We start from the raw sequence: 16000 nt of genomic DNA, 5'->3' as shown, positions 1-16000 counted from the left end.
GCAGCCTTAATACTATCTTGTCTGGAATACAGCTAATAAAGGACATCTAGGATGCTATCACCAAAATAACTAAAATATTCAAGATCTGCAAAACTTCCCAACTGCCCCTTAAATAAGGAACTGGGAGTATTATTGACAACAGTATCTAGTGAGGATAAGCACAACACTCACCTTAACAGTGGAACCTGCATAGAGCCTCTGAGCCAGCAATCTTCCTGCCTGGATTGCAACTGGGGTAAGCTCCACCTTACCCTCCAATATATCGCCAATGGCATAGATGTAAGGCACGTTGGTCTGCTCTTCATCTGTGACAGGTATTTTTCCAGTCCTGAAATTTTATTCAGTTAAAAATTATCATTAATTACCATAATTAATTAAGGAGAACAAAATCCTCCTTTTTCCCAAGGAAGCCCAAAATCACGACTCTAGCTGAGGACAATGTGCTAATGTATTAAAAATAAAACAAAACAGCTCAAAGAAACAAAAAAGTTTATCATGACAACTCTGGCCACTTTTGAAAATCAAAGAATTAAGAAAACTCTAAGAAATCTTAGAATGGAAGAACTCCAACACAGAGGTTAAGAGTGAGGATTCTAAATTATAACATCCCCCAAAATGGAAAAAGAAAACAGAAATACTAATGTGAATGCCACTGGAAGAAAAGTTTTCTGCGCCTGTAATCCCAACACTTTGGGAAGCTGATGTGGGTGGATCGCTAGAGGCCAAGAGATGGAGACCAGCCTGGCCAACATGATTATAGACATGATGGCAGGTGTCTGTAATCCAGCTATTAGGGAGCTAAGGCACAAGAATCACTTGAACCCAGAAAGCAGAGGTTGCAGTGACATGAGATTGCACCACTGCACTCAAGCCTGGGCAACAGAGCAAGACTCTGTGTCAAAAATAAACAAACAAAAACACTAAAATTCTATAATTGACCAACGCTGTAAATAACTGAAATAGCATTATTACATAATAAAGATTTTTTTCTTACTTTTCATTTATCTTCACCCCTACAGTTTCTAAGCCAATTTTTCTTGTGCAAGCATCTCTGCCTATTGCCAACAACACCTGAAAAATTATTAATATATTAGTGACTGACAACAAAAAGGCTTTGCATTTATTACTTAATCATATTTTTCTCTGCTTACTAAGTTAATCTGGTTTCATTTATCAAACCTGGAAATAAATATTTCATTAAAAAAGTAACACAAGAGTTTAAATAAATTAAAATCCTCAGGGAAAAAAACCCTTTGAACATGAAATAGCAGAAATTATTTTGCACTTCTAATTAGGAAAAAGAGAATCTGTAATGCCTTAATAAACCTATCCAAGTTTAAAGACAACAACATCATAGTCTATGACTAAATTATTTTTTAAGTGGTTGCCTGGGGAGATGAAAGGGAAGAACACAAGACAGGAATTCTGGTCCATTTAAAAATTCTGTTGCCTGGCCAGGCACAGTGGCTCATGCCTGTAATCCCAGCATTTTGAGAGGCAGAGGCGGGTGGGTCATGAGGTCAAGAGTTCGAGACTGGCGTGGCCAACATGGTGAAACCCAATCTACACTAAAAATACAAAAATTAGTCTGGTATGGAGACACATGTTTATAGTCCAAGCTACTTGGAAGGCTGAGGCAGGAGGATCGCTTGAACCTGGGAGGTGGAGACTGCAGTGAGCCGAGAGTGTGCCACCGCGCTCTAGCCCGGGTGACAGAGTAAGACTCAGTCTCAAAAAAAAAAAAAAAAAAAAAAAAAAAAAATTCTGTTGCCTTAAGTTATAGTGGAAAAAATCTGAAGCCATCCATATACCAAAACAATTTTTTCTTTTCGGACACGGAGTCTCACTCTGTTGCCCAGGCTGGAGTACAGTGGCACAATCTCAGCTCACTGCAACCTCTGTCTCCCAGATTCAAACAATGCTTCTGCCTCAGCCACCCAAGAAGCTGGGACTACAGGCGCCTACCACCATGCCCAGCTAATTTTTGTGTTTTAGTAGAGATACGGTTTCACCACATTGGCCAGGCTAGTCTCGAACTCCTGACCTTGTGATCTGCCCACCTCAGCCTCCCAAAGTGAGCCACCACGCCCGGCCACCAAAACAAATTTTAATATCACAAATTATTGAGATGTCTTAGAATGGGCATAGAACCAGTACACCTGGAAATCCCTAAGAGCCATTTTAAGTTCCTAAACAATATTCAATAAGCACATTATTTGCTTTCTGGTAAAGTATTAACCTAAGCCCATTCCTTACCGTATTATACTCTCCTTCAATGATTTCCTCACTATTGGTAGACTGAGCTACTACTCGGAGTCGGCCTGGTGTCCCTGCTTCAATTTGTTCGACCTGTTAAGAGTAACAAAATTTTACTGTGAAATAAAAACATTTATCAAGTTGGATTCGGTAACTTCCCCTTCTATCTGGTTAACTCAAAGTTAAAATATAAAATCTTGCTTGAAAGGTCTTTTATGGGCTGGGCACAGTAGCTCACACCTGTAATCCTAGCACTTTGGGAGGCCAAAGCAGGTGGATCAAGAGGTCAAGAGTTCAAGACCAGCCTGGCCAAGATGGTGAAGCCCCGTCTCTACTTAAAAAAAAATACAAAAATTAGCTGGATATGGTGGCACATGCCTGTAGTCCCAGCTACTTGAGAGGCTGAGTCAGGGGAATCGCCTGAACCTGAGAGGTGGAAGTTGCAGTGAGCTAAGATGGAGCCACTGCACTGTGGCCTGGGCAACACAGACTCCATCTCAAAAAAAAAAAAAAAAAGGTCTTTTATGTCTCATCTCCCTCACTTAACATTATTAGGGTGATAATGATTATCTCCTTCTTTTTGCTGCTCAATGCTGTCTGCTAAAGGGGCTTTCTTTTAAAGAGTTCTCAAGCAATAAAATTCAGAGAAAAGGCTGGGCCCGGTGGCTCACACCTGTAATCTCAACACTTTGAGAGGCCAAGCCGGGTGGATCACGAGGTCAGGAGATCGACACCATCCTGGCCAACATGGTGAGACTCGTCTTAAAAAGAAATTCAGAGAAAAATACGGAAAAAAGAAAGGTACAGAAAGCACACTATCATCCCTAAAATCAAACCAATGACTTACTGCTTTTCCCAGGATTCTATCCTATAATTCACCCAGAACGATTAATCCCATGGAGGGCAACTATTGCCCAAATTCAGAGATTCCCTTTTGACTACAGATGCTCAGCTTTCACTGACAACAAAGGATAGATATTAGAATAGGTCAGTAGTAATATAGGTAACTGTATTAAGTCTTAAATATCGGCGTGGGAAAGGAAATGAGGGCATTTATCAGAACCAGGGGTTGTTTCTGGTTGTTAAGGCTGTAGAAAGAAATGAGCGACCCCTAATATTTGAATGATGGTGGATGAAAATGAATATACCAACCCACTACACATAGATGTCAACAACAACCTACAGACTAGGTACAATGACTTAGAAATTCTTTCACCTAGAAAACTGTCCAGGGTTATTTTATTTGACATCAATAAAAAATAAAGATTTCCTTCCTGAATTCCCTTTCTTTCTTATATAGTTAAATAAACTTCTTTGGACATACTGGAAAAGTCTTTCCTCTTTAATTTTAATTAAAATGTCCTAATCCTTAGAGAAGAGTTTAATTGGTCCACTGCTTAAGATTTCTTTGAAAACGATAAGGGCCTCATCCTACCTCCACCCTTATCCACTTTTGTACTTCAATCAGGCCTTTTTTGTATCTACAACAGTATTTCTCCCCACAGGACCTTTGTACACATACTGCATTCTCCATCCAAAATGTACTCTCTTCCCGCTCTCCACCGAAGGTTCCTTCCACTCGGTCACTTTAGAATACAGCAAGAGTTTAATACCTACCTGTGGGAATCAGATACCCTGGCAACCCCATTTTACTAGGATTAGTCCACCAGGTTTTCAAAGGGGTCCACAACTCCCCAAATGTTAAGAAATTTATATAGGAAGATGTTACTTTCTATCAGTACAGCATATACATACAGCTGTTGTTTTCGAATCATAGCTCTAATACAAATATAGCACATATGCCTCTACTCTAAAAAAACAGCTACAGGACAGGTGCGGTGGCTCACACCTGTAATCCCAGCACTTTGAGAGGCTGAGCTGGGAGGACCACTTGAGGTCAGGAGTTCAAGACCGGCCTGGCCAACATGGTGAAACCTCTCTCTATTAAAAATACAAAAATTAGCCAGGTATGGTGGTGAGCACCTGTGGTCCCAGCTACTCAGGAAGCTGAGGCACCAGAATCGCTTGAACCTGGGAGGCAGAGATTGCAGTCTGCCGAGATTGGGCTACTACACTTCAGCCTAGGCAACAGAGCGAGACTCTATCTCCAAAAAAAAAAATAAAAATTAAAAACAGCTACAGTAATCAAGCACTGACAGCTTCCAGGAAATTTGTGCCTTACTCTCCACAACAATATTATGAGATAGATTCACTTCAGACTTACTCTCTACCAGGTACTTTTCTAATTACTTTATAAGTGTTGGCTAATTCAATCCTCACAAGAATTCTTAGATGCTATTATCAACCTCATTTTACAAAAGAAACAGGTTCAGAGAAGTTAAGTAACTCTTACAAAGTCATAGAGCAAGAAACTGGCCAAACAGTATTTGAATTCAGATCGTGACGACCTCAAAGTTCATATTCTTATCTAACAGCATTAGGAGATCATAGTCACATACACAACTCAAGTTAACCCATTGAGAGACGAAAAAAAAAAATGACAACTATAATTCCTTAACAAAATAGTCCCACCATTTTCCCTGCACTAGAGAAAACTATCTATGAGTCTGAGACATATACTAAGTGTTCAATTTTGTCACTCTTATGTGTCAAAACTATTGTGATAATGTTAACAAGTCCCAGGTGTGATGTGGCATGTTATTAGAACTTTTCAAAAGAGTAAAAGAGCAAAAAAGGTTAGCATACATAAATAAATGAGATAATCTCTACCAAGGATGCCAGAAGTATGTAGTGTATATGTTGAGACTGTATCGTATACCAAGGGGGGATGTCCTATGGGGAGCCGGCGAGTGTGGAGGGTGCCTATTCTTGAATTCTTATTTAAATCTCTGGTGCATATGAAGAAAAAAAGTATTACCAGACCAAAGATGACAAAGGAATGCATAAGGGAAGCATTAAACAGAAGAGAACAGAAGAAAACCAAAGGAAGAGATTATTAATCTATAAGTAAGAACAAAGTTACATAGGTGTTTAGATGCTAGGTAGGTACAGGTTTGTATAACAATATACAATAGTAGGGGAATCAGCATTTCCGATGGTTTATAATGCTGAAAGGGTGCTTCCACTACCAACTCAACTCTCTTTTTGCCTTTTATCGTGAATAGAATCAACAAACCTACAGGCAAACCCACTTACTTTAATTGGTACGAACTGTCTTATAAACTTGATGCCATGTTCTTCCATGTGTTCACCAATTTTGTTGGCCATTTCCTGGTCAAATCCTCTAAGAAGAATGGACCTAACCATAACAGTGACATCTAAACCAATACCAGCAAGAAATCCAGCACATTCCAAAGCAACATAGGATGCTCCAACGATGAGGGTCTTCCCCGGGCAGTAAGGTAAGGAGAAAAGATCATCACTTGTGGGGTGGGGTGGGGGAGAGGAAGAAAGAATAAAAATAATGTTCATATATGAATAATTACTAAATCCAAGTACACATTTTTACTTTGCTAAGAACATACTTTCAGGATGATAAACATTCTACTAGCTACACATATAATACATGAAAAGTTTTTATAATTCTTAGATACCCTTTCTTGCCACTCAGTTGCGTTGGGAGTAATTCAAGCTACCCATAGCTAAACACAGCAAACTGTGTAACTCCTGATATTAGTCAGTTAGTACAACTCATCTTCACACTAAATGATTCTGAACTGTTTGGAATAAATCATAGATTTGCAAACGCAAACCTCCATCCTCATGCACCATTCAGCTCTCTCTGAGGTGGAAAAATCTGTGTTACTTCTTCTTAGTGGAAACCAATTATTATCAAGAGTGTGAACAAACATGGAGAAAAGAAACCAAAAAACTTTCAATATCTTGAAATATAAAAGCCAACTATAAAAAGTAGAAGCTGACAAAAGTCTTCTAGTTGAGCTAGGAATATACAGGACACAGAGATCATAAAAATAAAAGCATTGTTAGAGAATGAGTTATTTTTCTTGTTTGTTTGGTTTGTTTTGAGATGAAGTCTCGCCCTGTTGCCCAGGCTGTAGTGCAGTGGCATGATCTCGGCTCACAACCTCCACCTAGCATAGGATTCTCCTGCCTCAGCCTCCAGAGTAGTTGAGATTATAGGGACCCGCCACCAAGCCTGGCTAATTTTGTTATTTTTTAGTGGAGACGGGGTTTCACCATGTTGGCCAGATTGGTCTCGAACTCCTGGCCTCAGGTGATCCACCTGCCATGGCCTCCCAGAGTGCTGGCATTACAGGTGTGAGCCATCTTGCCTGGCTTTTTTTTTTTTTTTTTTTTTTTTTTTTTTTTTTTTTTTTTTTTGAGATGGAGTTTCACTCTTGTTACCCAGGCTGGAGTGCAATGGCTCGATCTCGGCTCACCACAACCTCCACCTCCTGGGTTCAGGCAATTCTCCTGCCTCAGCCTCCTGAGTAGCTGGGACTACAGGCACGCGCCACCATGCCCAGCTAATTTTTGTATTTTTAGTAGAGACGGGGTTTCACTCACCATGTTGGCCAGGATGGTCTCAATCTCCTGACCTCGTAATTTGACCACCTCGGCCTCCCAAAGTGCTGAGATTATAGGCATGAGCCAAGAACGAGTTTTTAAAAAATATCGGAAGGGAGCCTGCTATTGTCTGAATGCTTATGTACCCCCAAAATGCATACATTAAAATCCTAAACCCCAAGGCAATCATACTGAGGGGTGGACCTTTTGGGAGGTGATTAGGCCATGAGGGCAGAGCTCTCATGAATGGGGCTAATATCCTTGTTAAAAAGGCCCCAGAGACCTGCCTTTCCCACCATGTGGGAAAGGATAATATCATATACCAAAAACAGCCTGAAGGAGAAGAGTAACTTATAAGACAATCAGAAACTCCTGAGCAAAAAGCATTCAAGAGGACACATTTACCAACACTCTGTCTTAATGACTTCATAATTGAAAGCTCCTGAACAATGTCAGCAGTGTTTTCATTTGATGGGCAAAAATAAACCACACAGAAAAACCTCTCCTTGCTTGACTGGTTTCAAGAGGTCCTTCTACAATGACACTGCAACCATTCAAACAGCATTCAGTGGGGTCTAGAGGTCGATAAATCTAAATGGCCTGCCATCCTCTAATTCTTATAGCGGCCATTCTGTATGTGTTGAAGGATAATACATGATCCTCATTCTACAAAATCTAAATGTATATACGTATTATACTTATTTTACAAAATGTTGTGAATATTCATTTGGCTTTTTAAATATATACTTATATACTCACACACATATAAATTTCAAATACAAATGTAGATATAAATCTATATGCTAGTATGTTAGTGCTACTAACTCTGTGTAACAAGATGACCAAGTTTTCAATATTTAAAATGTTCTCCTGGCTGGGCGCGGTGGCTTATGCCTGTAATCCTAGCACTTTGGGAGGCCGAGGCAGGTGGATCACAAGGTCAAGAAATCGAGACCATCCTGGCCAACATGGTGAAACCTCATCTCTACTGAAAAATACAAAAATTAGCTGGGTGTGGTGGTACACGCCTATAGTCCCAGCTACTTGGGAGACCGAGGCAGGAGCATTGCTTGAACCCGGTAGGCGGAGGTTGCCGTGAGCCGAGATCACGCCACTGCTCTCCAGCCTGGTGCCTGGCAACAGAATGAGAATCTGTCTCAAAAAAAAAAAAAAAAAGCTTTCCTTTAAAATAATTTTTCCTTTTTTTCTTTCTCCCAAACCCTGGCCCCTAGAGAGGGCACAATGTGGCAAAGAAATCTGTCTGAAGTCCAAGAAATTGATGAAGCGGATTTGAAGAAACTTGCAAAAGCAAAAATCCACAATGGGTTTTTCTTTTCCTCCCTGCATTTTTTCCTTACCTGCTGATGCAGTATTCTTTGTCACCAGGGATGCCCAAGTAACGTGGTCTTTCACCAGTGGCAATGAGAAATCTCTCTGCTGAATAAATCTTTTCTTTGCCTTTATTATTTGTTGCCTACAAAGGAACCAATATGAAAACCTTATTAAGTATTCGTTCCTCAGAATTGTAACCTTCATATTAACAAAGGTCATTCACTACATTATCTCATTTCATCCTTATAATGAGAACAATAATATAATAAAAAGGATAAATTAAGGCTGAGTATTTAACAAACTTAGTCAAAGTCACAATGCTACTAAGAGGCAGAGCCAAGCCTCAAATCCAAGTGATCCAGTCCAGTATGCTTACATTTTACCATACCTCCACGCAAGGCCCCATTGGATATGACAGCAAAATCACCAAACTGGATAGTCTAGGTGACATATATATACTTTTACTATAATACTTTCACATATATATACTTTTACTATAATACTTTCACATACATATACTTTTACTATAATACTTTCACATATATATACTTTTACTATAATATTTTAACATTTTCCAACTAAAGCTTAAAAAAAAAAAAAAGAGCTAAGTCAGGATGTCACACAATTACCTTAATCCTGTGAGGACCAATAAATTGCCCATAAGCATTCTCATAGACAACTTTCTTCTCCCGCAGAGCTACCCGGTAGCCCCAGTTCAAAGAGCCAATGTGATTCTGTACAGCTTCTATCATTCTGTCCCAATCATGCTTAACTGTACAAGAAAATAAGACAAAATCTTGTTTGGCTTTTCAACTCCTGGCAAAGATCATTTCGCAATAACCACACAAGTGAAATACAAGTAGCAGAGCTCTAAAGGCAATCTAAAAGGGCATATCCTCCATTTTGCGCACGTATGTTACTTTTTCATCTTCAAATATTCTTTCCCTTTTATAAGACTAATACAATTAAATAAATATAAGACAGAACTGACAATTTTAAACTAAAGTAACAATACACAAACTTTTTCCTTCTTTATCTAGAAATGAACTCAAATTTTACTGATTTCTGGAATATATTAAGGTTTAGGATTCTCTATTTGTAAGAAAATCCAAGAGTTTCTGATGTAGCCAACTACTGAGTCACTACACTAGTAACAGTGTTTATGCTAGGGACTGGCAAATTGGCACCATGGGCCAATCCAGCCCATCACCTTTTTGTAAATAAAGCTTTATTAAAATACAGCCTTTATTAAAATACAGCCATGTGTATTTATTTCAATATTTTCTAGTGCTGCTTTCACACTACATGAGCAGAGTTAATTGGCTACTAGAGACCCAGTGGCCCAAGAATCCTAAAATATTTACCATTTGGCCTTTTACAGAAAAAAATTCACTCACTGTTCATCTAGACAGAATTTTAAGAGTCTATCTCATTTCCCTCCAAACTCCCACATCTTATCATAGAACTTTTAAAAATTCTTTTTATTCTGTCATAATGAAATTAATCTTTTAAGTCAGGGCACTAAAGCAATATTAAATTTCAAAGGATAAAAATCAGTTCTTTGTTATTCAACAATCTTTCTTCTTTTTCCCCCCAGACAGAGTCTTGCTCTGTTGCCCAGGCTGGAATGCAGTGGCACTATCAGCTCACTGCAACCTCCACCCTCACAGGGTTCAAACTATTCTCATGCCTCAGCCTCCTGAGTAGCTGGGACTACAAGTGCAGGCCACCACACCCAGCTAACTTTTTTTTTTTTTGGGACACAGAGTCTTACTCTGTTGCCAGGCTGGAGTGCAGTGGCGCAATCTCAGCTAACTGCAACCTCCGCCTCCTGGGTTCAACAGATTCTCCTGCCTCAGCCTCCCAAGAGTTGGGACTACAGGCACACGCCAGTACACCCAGGTAATTTTTGCATTTTTAGTAGAGATAGGGTTTCATCATGTTGGCCAGGATGGTCTCCATCTCTTGACCTCTTGATCGGCCCACCTCACCCTCCCAAAGTGCTGGGATTACAGGTGTCTGAGCCATTGCGCCCAGCCTCAATAATCTCATCTTTAGAGATAGGGTCTAGCTCTGTTGCCCAGGCTGGAGTGCAGTGGTGTAATCAATCATCACTCACTGCAGCCTCGAACTCCTGAACTCAAGTTATCCTCCTGCTTCAGCCACCTGAGAAGCTGGGACTATAGGCGAGGGCTTCCATGTCCAACTAAGTTTTGTTTTTTTTTTTTTTGTAGAGACAGGGTCTTCCTTTCTTGCCCAAGGTACTCTCAAACTCCTGGCCTCAAAGTGGTCCTTCCACCTTGGACTCCCAAACTGTTGGGGTTACAGGCATGAGCCACCTGGCCCAATAATTAATATCTTACAAATTACTAGGAAAAAAACAAGATACAGGTAAATATACTCTAGTGGTAGGCAGAAGACAGGTCCTAGGGCAGCTGTGATTTGGATGGAAGAAGCGAATCAACATATACTGAAATCTTCTCTCATGGAAATGAGGAATATGGAGACCAATTCAGTGGGCAAGTAGCCTGGCTATACAGAAAGTGTTGAAAACAGACTTATAACACTTGCTGGTCAGCCTCTGGAAGTGGGAATGACAGCATACAAAAATTGATTTAAAGCCTCCTAGAGAATAGATAGTTCATGGATATTGAATTCATATGAACATATGTTAGAATTAGAGCAAACCTTAAGAGACTGGTTCAACTGAAAGAAAAAATAATAACTGCAGATGCCACTGTGGTTATGGTTCTACAGGAAGCCTGGACCAACCTGCCTGCCTGGCCTCTGTTTACCACCACCACCATGAAAGGCTCAGGACTTGCTGTTTCTCTACTAAAAGTAGAACAGAATAGTATATAACTCACCCACACGTGCCAATCATCTAAGCCGCAGCAATTATCAATGTTTTACAAAATTTCTTCTCATATCCCTTTCTCTCTCAAGGATCTCAACAAATAATGTGATCCCAACATTATAAAACTTTAAAAGTTAGTGATTTTCTAAGATTCCAGACTTGAAAAGGGTACTATTAGGCCAGGCGCAATGGCTCACACCTGCAATCCCAGCACGTTGGAGGCTGCAGCGGGCGGATCACGAGGTCAGGTGTTGGGAGACCAGCCTGACCAACATGGTGAAACCCAGCCTGACCAACATGGTGAAATACAAAACTTAGCCAGGCACGGAGAGAGGTAGCTGTAATCCCAGCTACTCAGGAGGCTGAGGCAGGAGAATCGCTTGAACCCAGAAGGAGGAGGTTGCAGTGAACCGAGATCTCGCCATTGCACTCACTTGAACCCAGGAGGAAGAGGTTGCAGTGAACCGAGATCGCGCCTAGGTGACAGAGCGAGACTCCGTATCAAAAAGAAAAAAAAAGGTACTATTGATTTTAAATAGAAAGTCAAAGTGTCAACAAAGGAAGCATGACTAGTTTGAGTGACAGCAAAATTTTTCAAAGTATGTATTTATGTCTTATCTTTACATTTAATAAACAATTAAAACCCTGAAAAAAACACAAAATAGTTTACCCTGGCTACTGGCTAGAGTATTTTCTTTCAAATGCTCCATAATCCATAGGTCTCAAACCTCAATCAGATAGAGGTTGGAGTTTCACTCTTCATAACAGAGTGACATATGTCATAAATTAGCCAGGAAGCTGTGCCGGTTCTCCCTTTATTATTCTAATAGATAATGCAACCTGCTTTCTAAAATTAATAATCCCAATCTCTTCAACTCATCTAGGGTTTCTAGGTTATCCAGGGTACTCTAAATATTTTTAATCCAACAAAGTCTAACTACTCCCTCTCTTCAACAACCACCCACCACCCCCGACAAATACTGGCTCGTGAAACAGACTTCTTTGGAGGGAGAAAAATGCAAAAGCTTCAAGAAAACAAACATAATTAGTACTTCCTTACAAATTATAAACACTGCATGATTTCTCACAAACACTACATGACAATATATTCAAAAGAATTCTAATTTTATATAATAGAAACCCCATAGTCCAAATGCAGTATCTGTTATTACCATTACAACTATGTAAATACTTGACAAAGGATAATTCCAGTGACTATATCTATCAAAAATGTAAACAATAAAAACAACTAGGCTGGCTGGGCACAGTGGCTCACGCCTATAATCCCAGAACTTTGGGAGGCCAAGGCGGGTGGATCACGAGGTCAGGAGTTTAAGACCAGCCTAACCAAAATGGGAGAAACTCTGTTACTACTAAAAATACAAAAATTAGCTGGGCATGGTGGCAGGCGCCTGTAATCCAAGCTACTGGGAGGCTGAGGCAGGAGAACTGCTTGAACCCAGGAGGCCGAGGTTGCGGTGAGTGGAGATCACGTCACTGCCACTGAACTCTAGCGTGGGTAACAGAGTAAGACTCTGTCTCAAAAAACAAAAACAAAAAACAGCTAGACTATTTGCTATCTTCACGGAAATGGATGATGCATTGCAAGATTGCAGCTCAACCCCTTAAAAGCACAAACAGAAGAGTAGCTTTTCCCTCCTGTACCTGTCTCCTCGACTTTCCATCCATAGTTTCGAGAGTCTTGTAGGGCTTGTCCTAACAAAGCAGCTTGGTGCATCAGTTTTTTAGGTATGCAACCCACATTCACACATGTTCCTCCGAGACCTACAAAAACATTGAGAAATCAGTTTATAGCCTGCTTTTCAAACCTTACAAACCTTCAAAGAAAAAAAAAGTCAACAATTATTACAATTCTAAGAAATATTGTATTATATATGCTTAATGTGGCCAATAATGTTTATATAAGTTTATTCCTAAATCTTCACAACATTCCTAAGTTCAGGGACCCTTTTATACCAAACACAGCAATATCATCCTAAAACAAAACAAAAAGAGGGGCAGATTTCCACAATTTCCACATACTTCAAAGATTCAAAGTTAAATGACTGCTGATAAAGATGCCAGAAATTGAAATTTTACTATGTACACAACCCTATACAGACAACCTCTGACTTGTCATTTTTCTACTTTATGTTGATACCCATGCAACCATACTGTGTTTCACTTTCAGTACAGTATTCAATAAATTATATGAGATATTTAACACTTTATTATAAAATAGATTTTGTGTTAGATGATTTTGCCCAACCTTAGGTTAATGTAAGCGTTCAGAGCATGTTTAAGGTAGACTAGGCTAAGCTATAATGTTCGGTAGGTTAGGTATATTAAATGCATTTTCAACTTAGGTTTTCAACATACAAAGATTTTTATCACGATGTAGTCCCATTGTAATTCAAGCAGCAGCTGTACTTGCCATTGAATCTATGCACAGAGGTAACTGATAAAGGAGCTGTTATGCTGTGCATGATTAGAATGTAGTGGGTCTTAAACTAGATATAAAAGTTGGTATATATGAGCATTTTTTAAGAAGGTGGCCTATAGCATTCACTTGATTTTTTAAAGGATGCATGACTTCCCTTGCTCCCTAAAAAAAGGTTTCATATCCCTAAGCTTAAAGAATATGGTGACAGCTTATTTCCATTAGAACAAAACACAGGCAGGTGACCAAAATGACAGGAATAAGAAAGAATACAACTCAAAGTAAGTCCTCTAAGCAGAATGCTACCAGTGTCACTCTGGAGTGTAAGCTCCACAGGGCAAAAGGGAAATACCTAGCACCAAGAACAGTGTCTGACACAGAATTGATACATTAAATATCTGCTGCACGGATGAATCAGAATTTGTGACATCACCTTATATGGACTTCTTGCTTCTTTGTTCCTTCTAATGCAAGCAGTCAAGTATCTTTAACAAAATTTATATTATCATGGCCAGGCACGGTGGCTCACAAAGTCAAGAGATGGAGACCATCCTGGCCAACATAGTGAAACCCCGTTTCTACTAAAAATACAAAAATTAGCTATGTGTCATGGCGTGCGCCTGCGGTCCCAGCTACTTGGGAGGCCGAGGCAGGAGGCTCGCTTGAACCCAAGGACTGAGGTTGCAGTGAGCAGAGATTGTGCCACTGTACTCCAGTCTGGCGACAGAGCAAGACTCCGTCTCAAAAAAAAAAAAAAAAATTTGTATTATCACATGGCTCCCCTGACTTAGAGTCTTCAAAGTTTCAGTTATATGTTTTGATTAGTCCAATTTGGTCTAAATTATATGCTCTGATTAGTCCAAATTCCTCATCTTGGCCTACAAAGCCCTCGATAGTGACACCTGTCTTCTTCTCTGGTCTCAGCTCACATCACCACTTCCAGCTCCCGATATCCACACCACAACCATGAAGGACTCTTACCTACCTCAGGGCCTTTGTATGTGCTATCTTCAGAGAAAGAGGAAAGCTGCCTGGAAGGTTCTGCCTCACCTTTTGACAGCTGGCTCATTCTCATTCTTTGGCCTCTTCTAAATGTCACCTCTTCAGATGCCTTCCCTGATAATCTTCTCAAAGTTAAACTTTCCTTTATCTACTTCCTCTCTATACCACTATATAATTTTTTCAATGCCACTTACCACAATTCCTAAAGTTCTTACATATATTTTGTCTCCCCACTTAGAACATAAGCTCCACAAGGGCAGGAACTTTGAATGTACCAAGTTCACTGCTACAGTCACTGCCTTGGTTCATAATGAATCTTCAATAAATATTTGTTGAATAAATGAATAAGGAACATATAAAAACTCAGAAGCAGCAAGGGCTATGCAGTAAGGTATCTGATTCCAGTTCTTGTTGAACGTAGGAGGTAGATTTAAAACAGAAATCCATATATGAAAAGTTTCTATTTTCAGTTAATAAGCCCCTATATATGCTAGATAACCTAAATTTTTAGCATTTAACCTGATCCATTTTAACTTAGCTCAAATAAAAGATATATATGTTTTGGGGCTGGTTTTTCTTTAACTTAGTTTTTGATTTTTTCAATTAGGTTTTAGGAGCCAGGGGAAAACAGCTTCGAAAACATCACTTCTAGAGTATTTTAAAAGCTCACCCCATCTAGTTCCAAGAGGGGTGGGAGTGACAAAGTCCAGGACCATCACCTTCTTGCCATATTGGGCTGCTTCCTGGAAAATAAAATTAATTAAAATGAGTTGGAAAGGTTAACATGACAGATTGGAACTGGGCTATTAAAAATCCATTTTTTTTTTTAAATTAAGCTATAGACCTTAAAGCATAACGAGCAATCAATACCTGGGTACTTCATATACCATGATGATTAGTTCAACTCCAGGATAAAAATTAAGAGATATTCAGATAGTTGTGAGAGTAGATTTTAAAATTATGCAGATTATAGTAGTAAAATTGTTAGAATCCGCTGGAAACCTTAGAATCCTCTAACAAAATTCCACTCAAACAATAACAGATTAAGTAATAACCTGAAAAAAGAACATGGCCATTTCCAAGCAAGTTGCCAAGTAGCTAAAAAAGTAGGTTTACTGACAGTCTATAGCCCTAATGCAACCCATATCCTATTAGGTGATAATTTAAAAAGCATTTTAAAGTTTAATCTAATTTGGTTTCTAAGGAAGAATATTGAAGAAGTTTTTCTTCTGTATTATAAAATTTCCTAAAATTTTCACATAAGGAGCTCATGAAAAAGTTCACAATATCTATGATATTTCCAAATCTATTTTTAGGGAGGGAAGACAAGAGTTAGAAGTTTGTTTAACAGAGTATATTTTATCTGAGAAACAGAATAAGCTTTTACATTGGCAACTATACCTCCAAAGGTTATGTGAAAGGACTGAACCTACAAGACTTTCAAATACACCATCACTGGAGTAAAATACATCAGGTATTATTCCTGAATTACTTTCAGCAAAGCCCTGCTTCAATGCTACACACTGGTCTTCCCCTAATTTGGGCAGCTTCTACCCTTTACTGATTCAGCACAAGCTACACCTTAGGGAAGGATAACCACAACATCTTTTTTTTTTTTTTTTTTT

At 39.3% G+C, this 16000-nt stretch overlaps 1 protein-coding gene across 4 annotated transcripts in view; it reads right to left on the bottom strand.

Annotated features, from left to right (window-relative positions):
- The window catches only part of TXNRD1 (thioredoxin reductase 1), a 115446-nt gene that overhangs the window by 18880 nt on the left and 80566 nt on the right, over positions 1-16000 (bottom strand). For all 4 annotated transcript variants that reach the window (XM_017540461.2, XM_017540468.2, XM_017540477.2 and 1 more), the window contains 8 exons: positions 15046-15118; positions 12599-12718; positions 8706-8848; positions 8103-8218; positions 5413-5638; positions 2257-2349; positions 995-1071; positions 172-328 (listed from right to left, as the gene is read on the bottom strand). In XM_017540461.2, coding sequence (XP_017395950.2) covers positions 172-328; positions 995-1071; positions 2257-2349; positions 5413-5638; positions 8103-8218; positions 8706-8848; positions 12599-12718; positions 15046-15118 — 1005 coding nt within the window. The remainder of the gene's footprint in view (positions 1-171; positions 329-994; positions 1072-2256; positions 2350-5412; positions 5639-8102; positions 8219-8705; positions 8849-12598; positions 12719-15045; positions 15119-16000) is intronic.

This window comes from Cebus imitator, unplaced genomic scaffold, assembly GCF_001604975.1.
Source record: "Cebus imitator isolate Cc_AM_T3 unplaced genomic scaffold, Cebus_imitator-1.0 Scaffold8, whole genome shotgun sequence".
Lineage (NCBI taxonomy): Eukaryota > Metazoa > Chordata > Mammalia > Primates > Cebidae > Cebus > Cebus imitator.
This window is presented reverse-complemented; position numbering and strand designations above follow the sequence as displayed.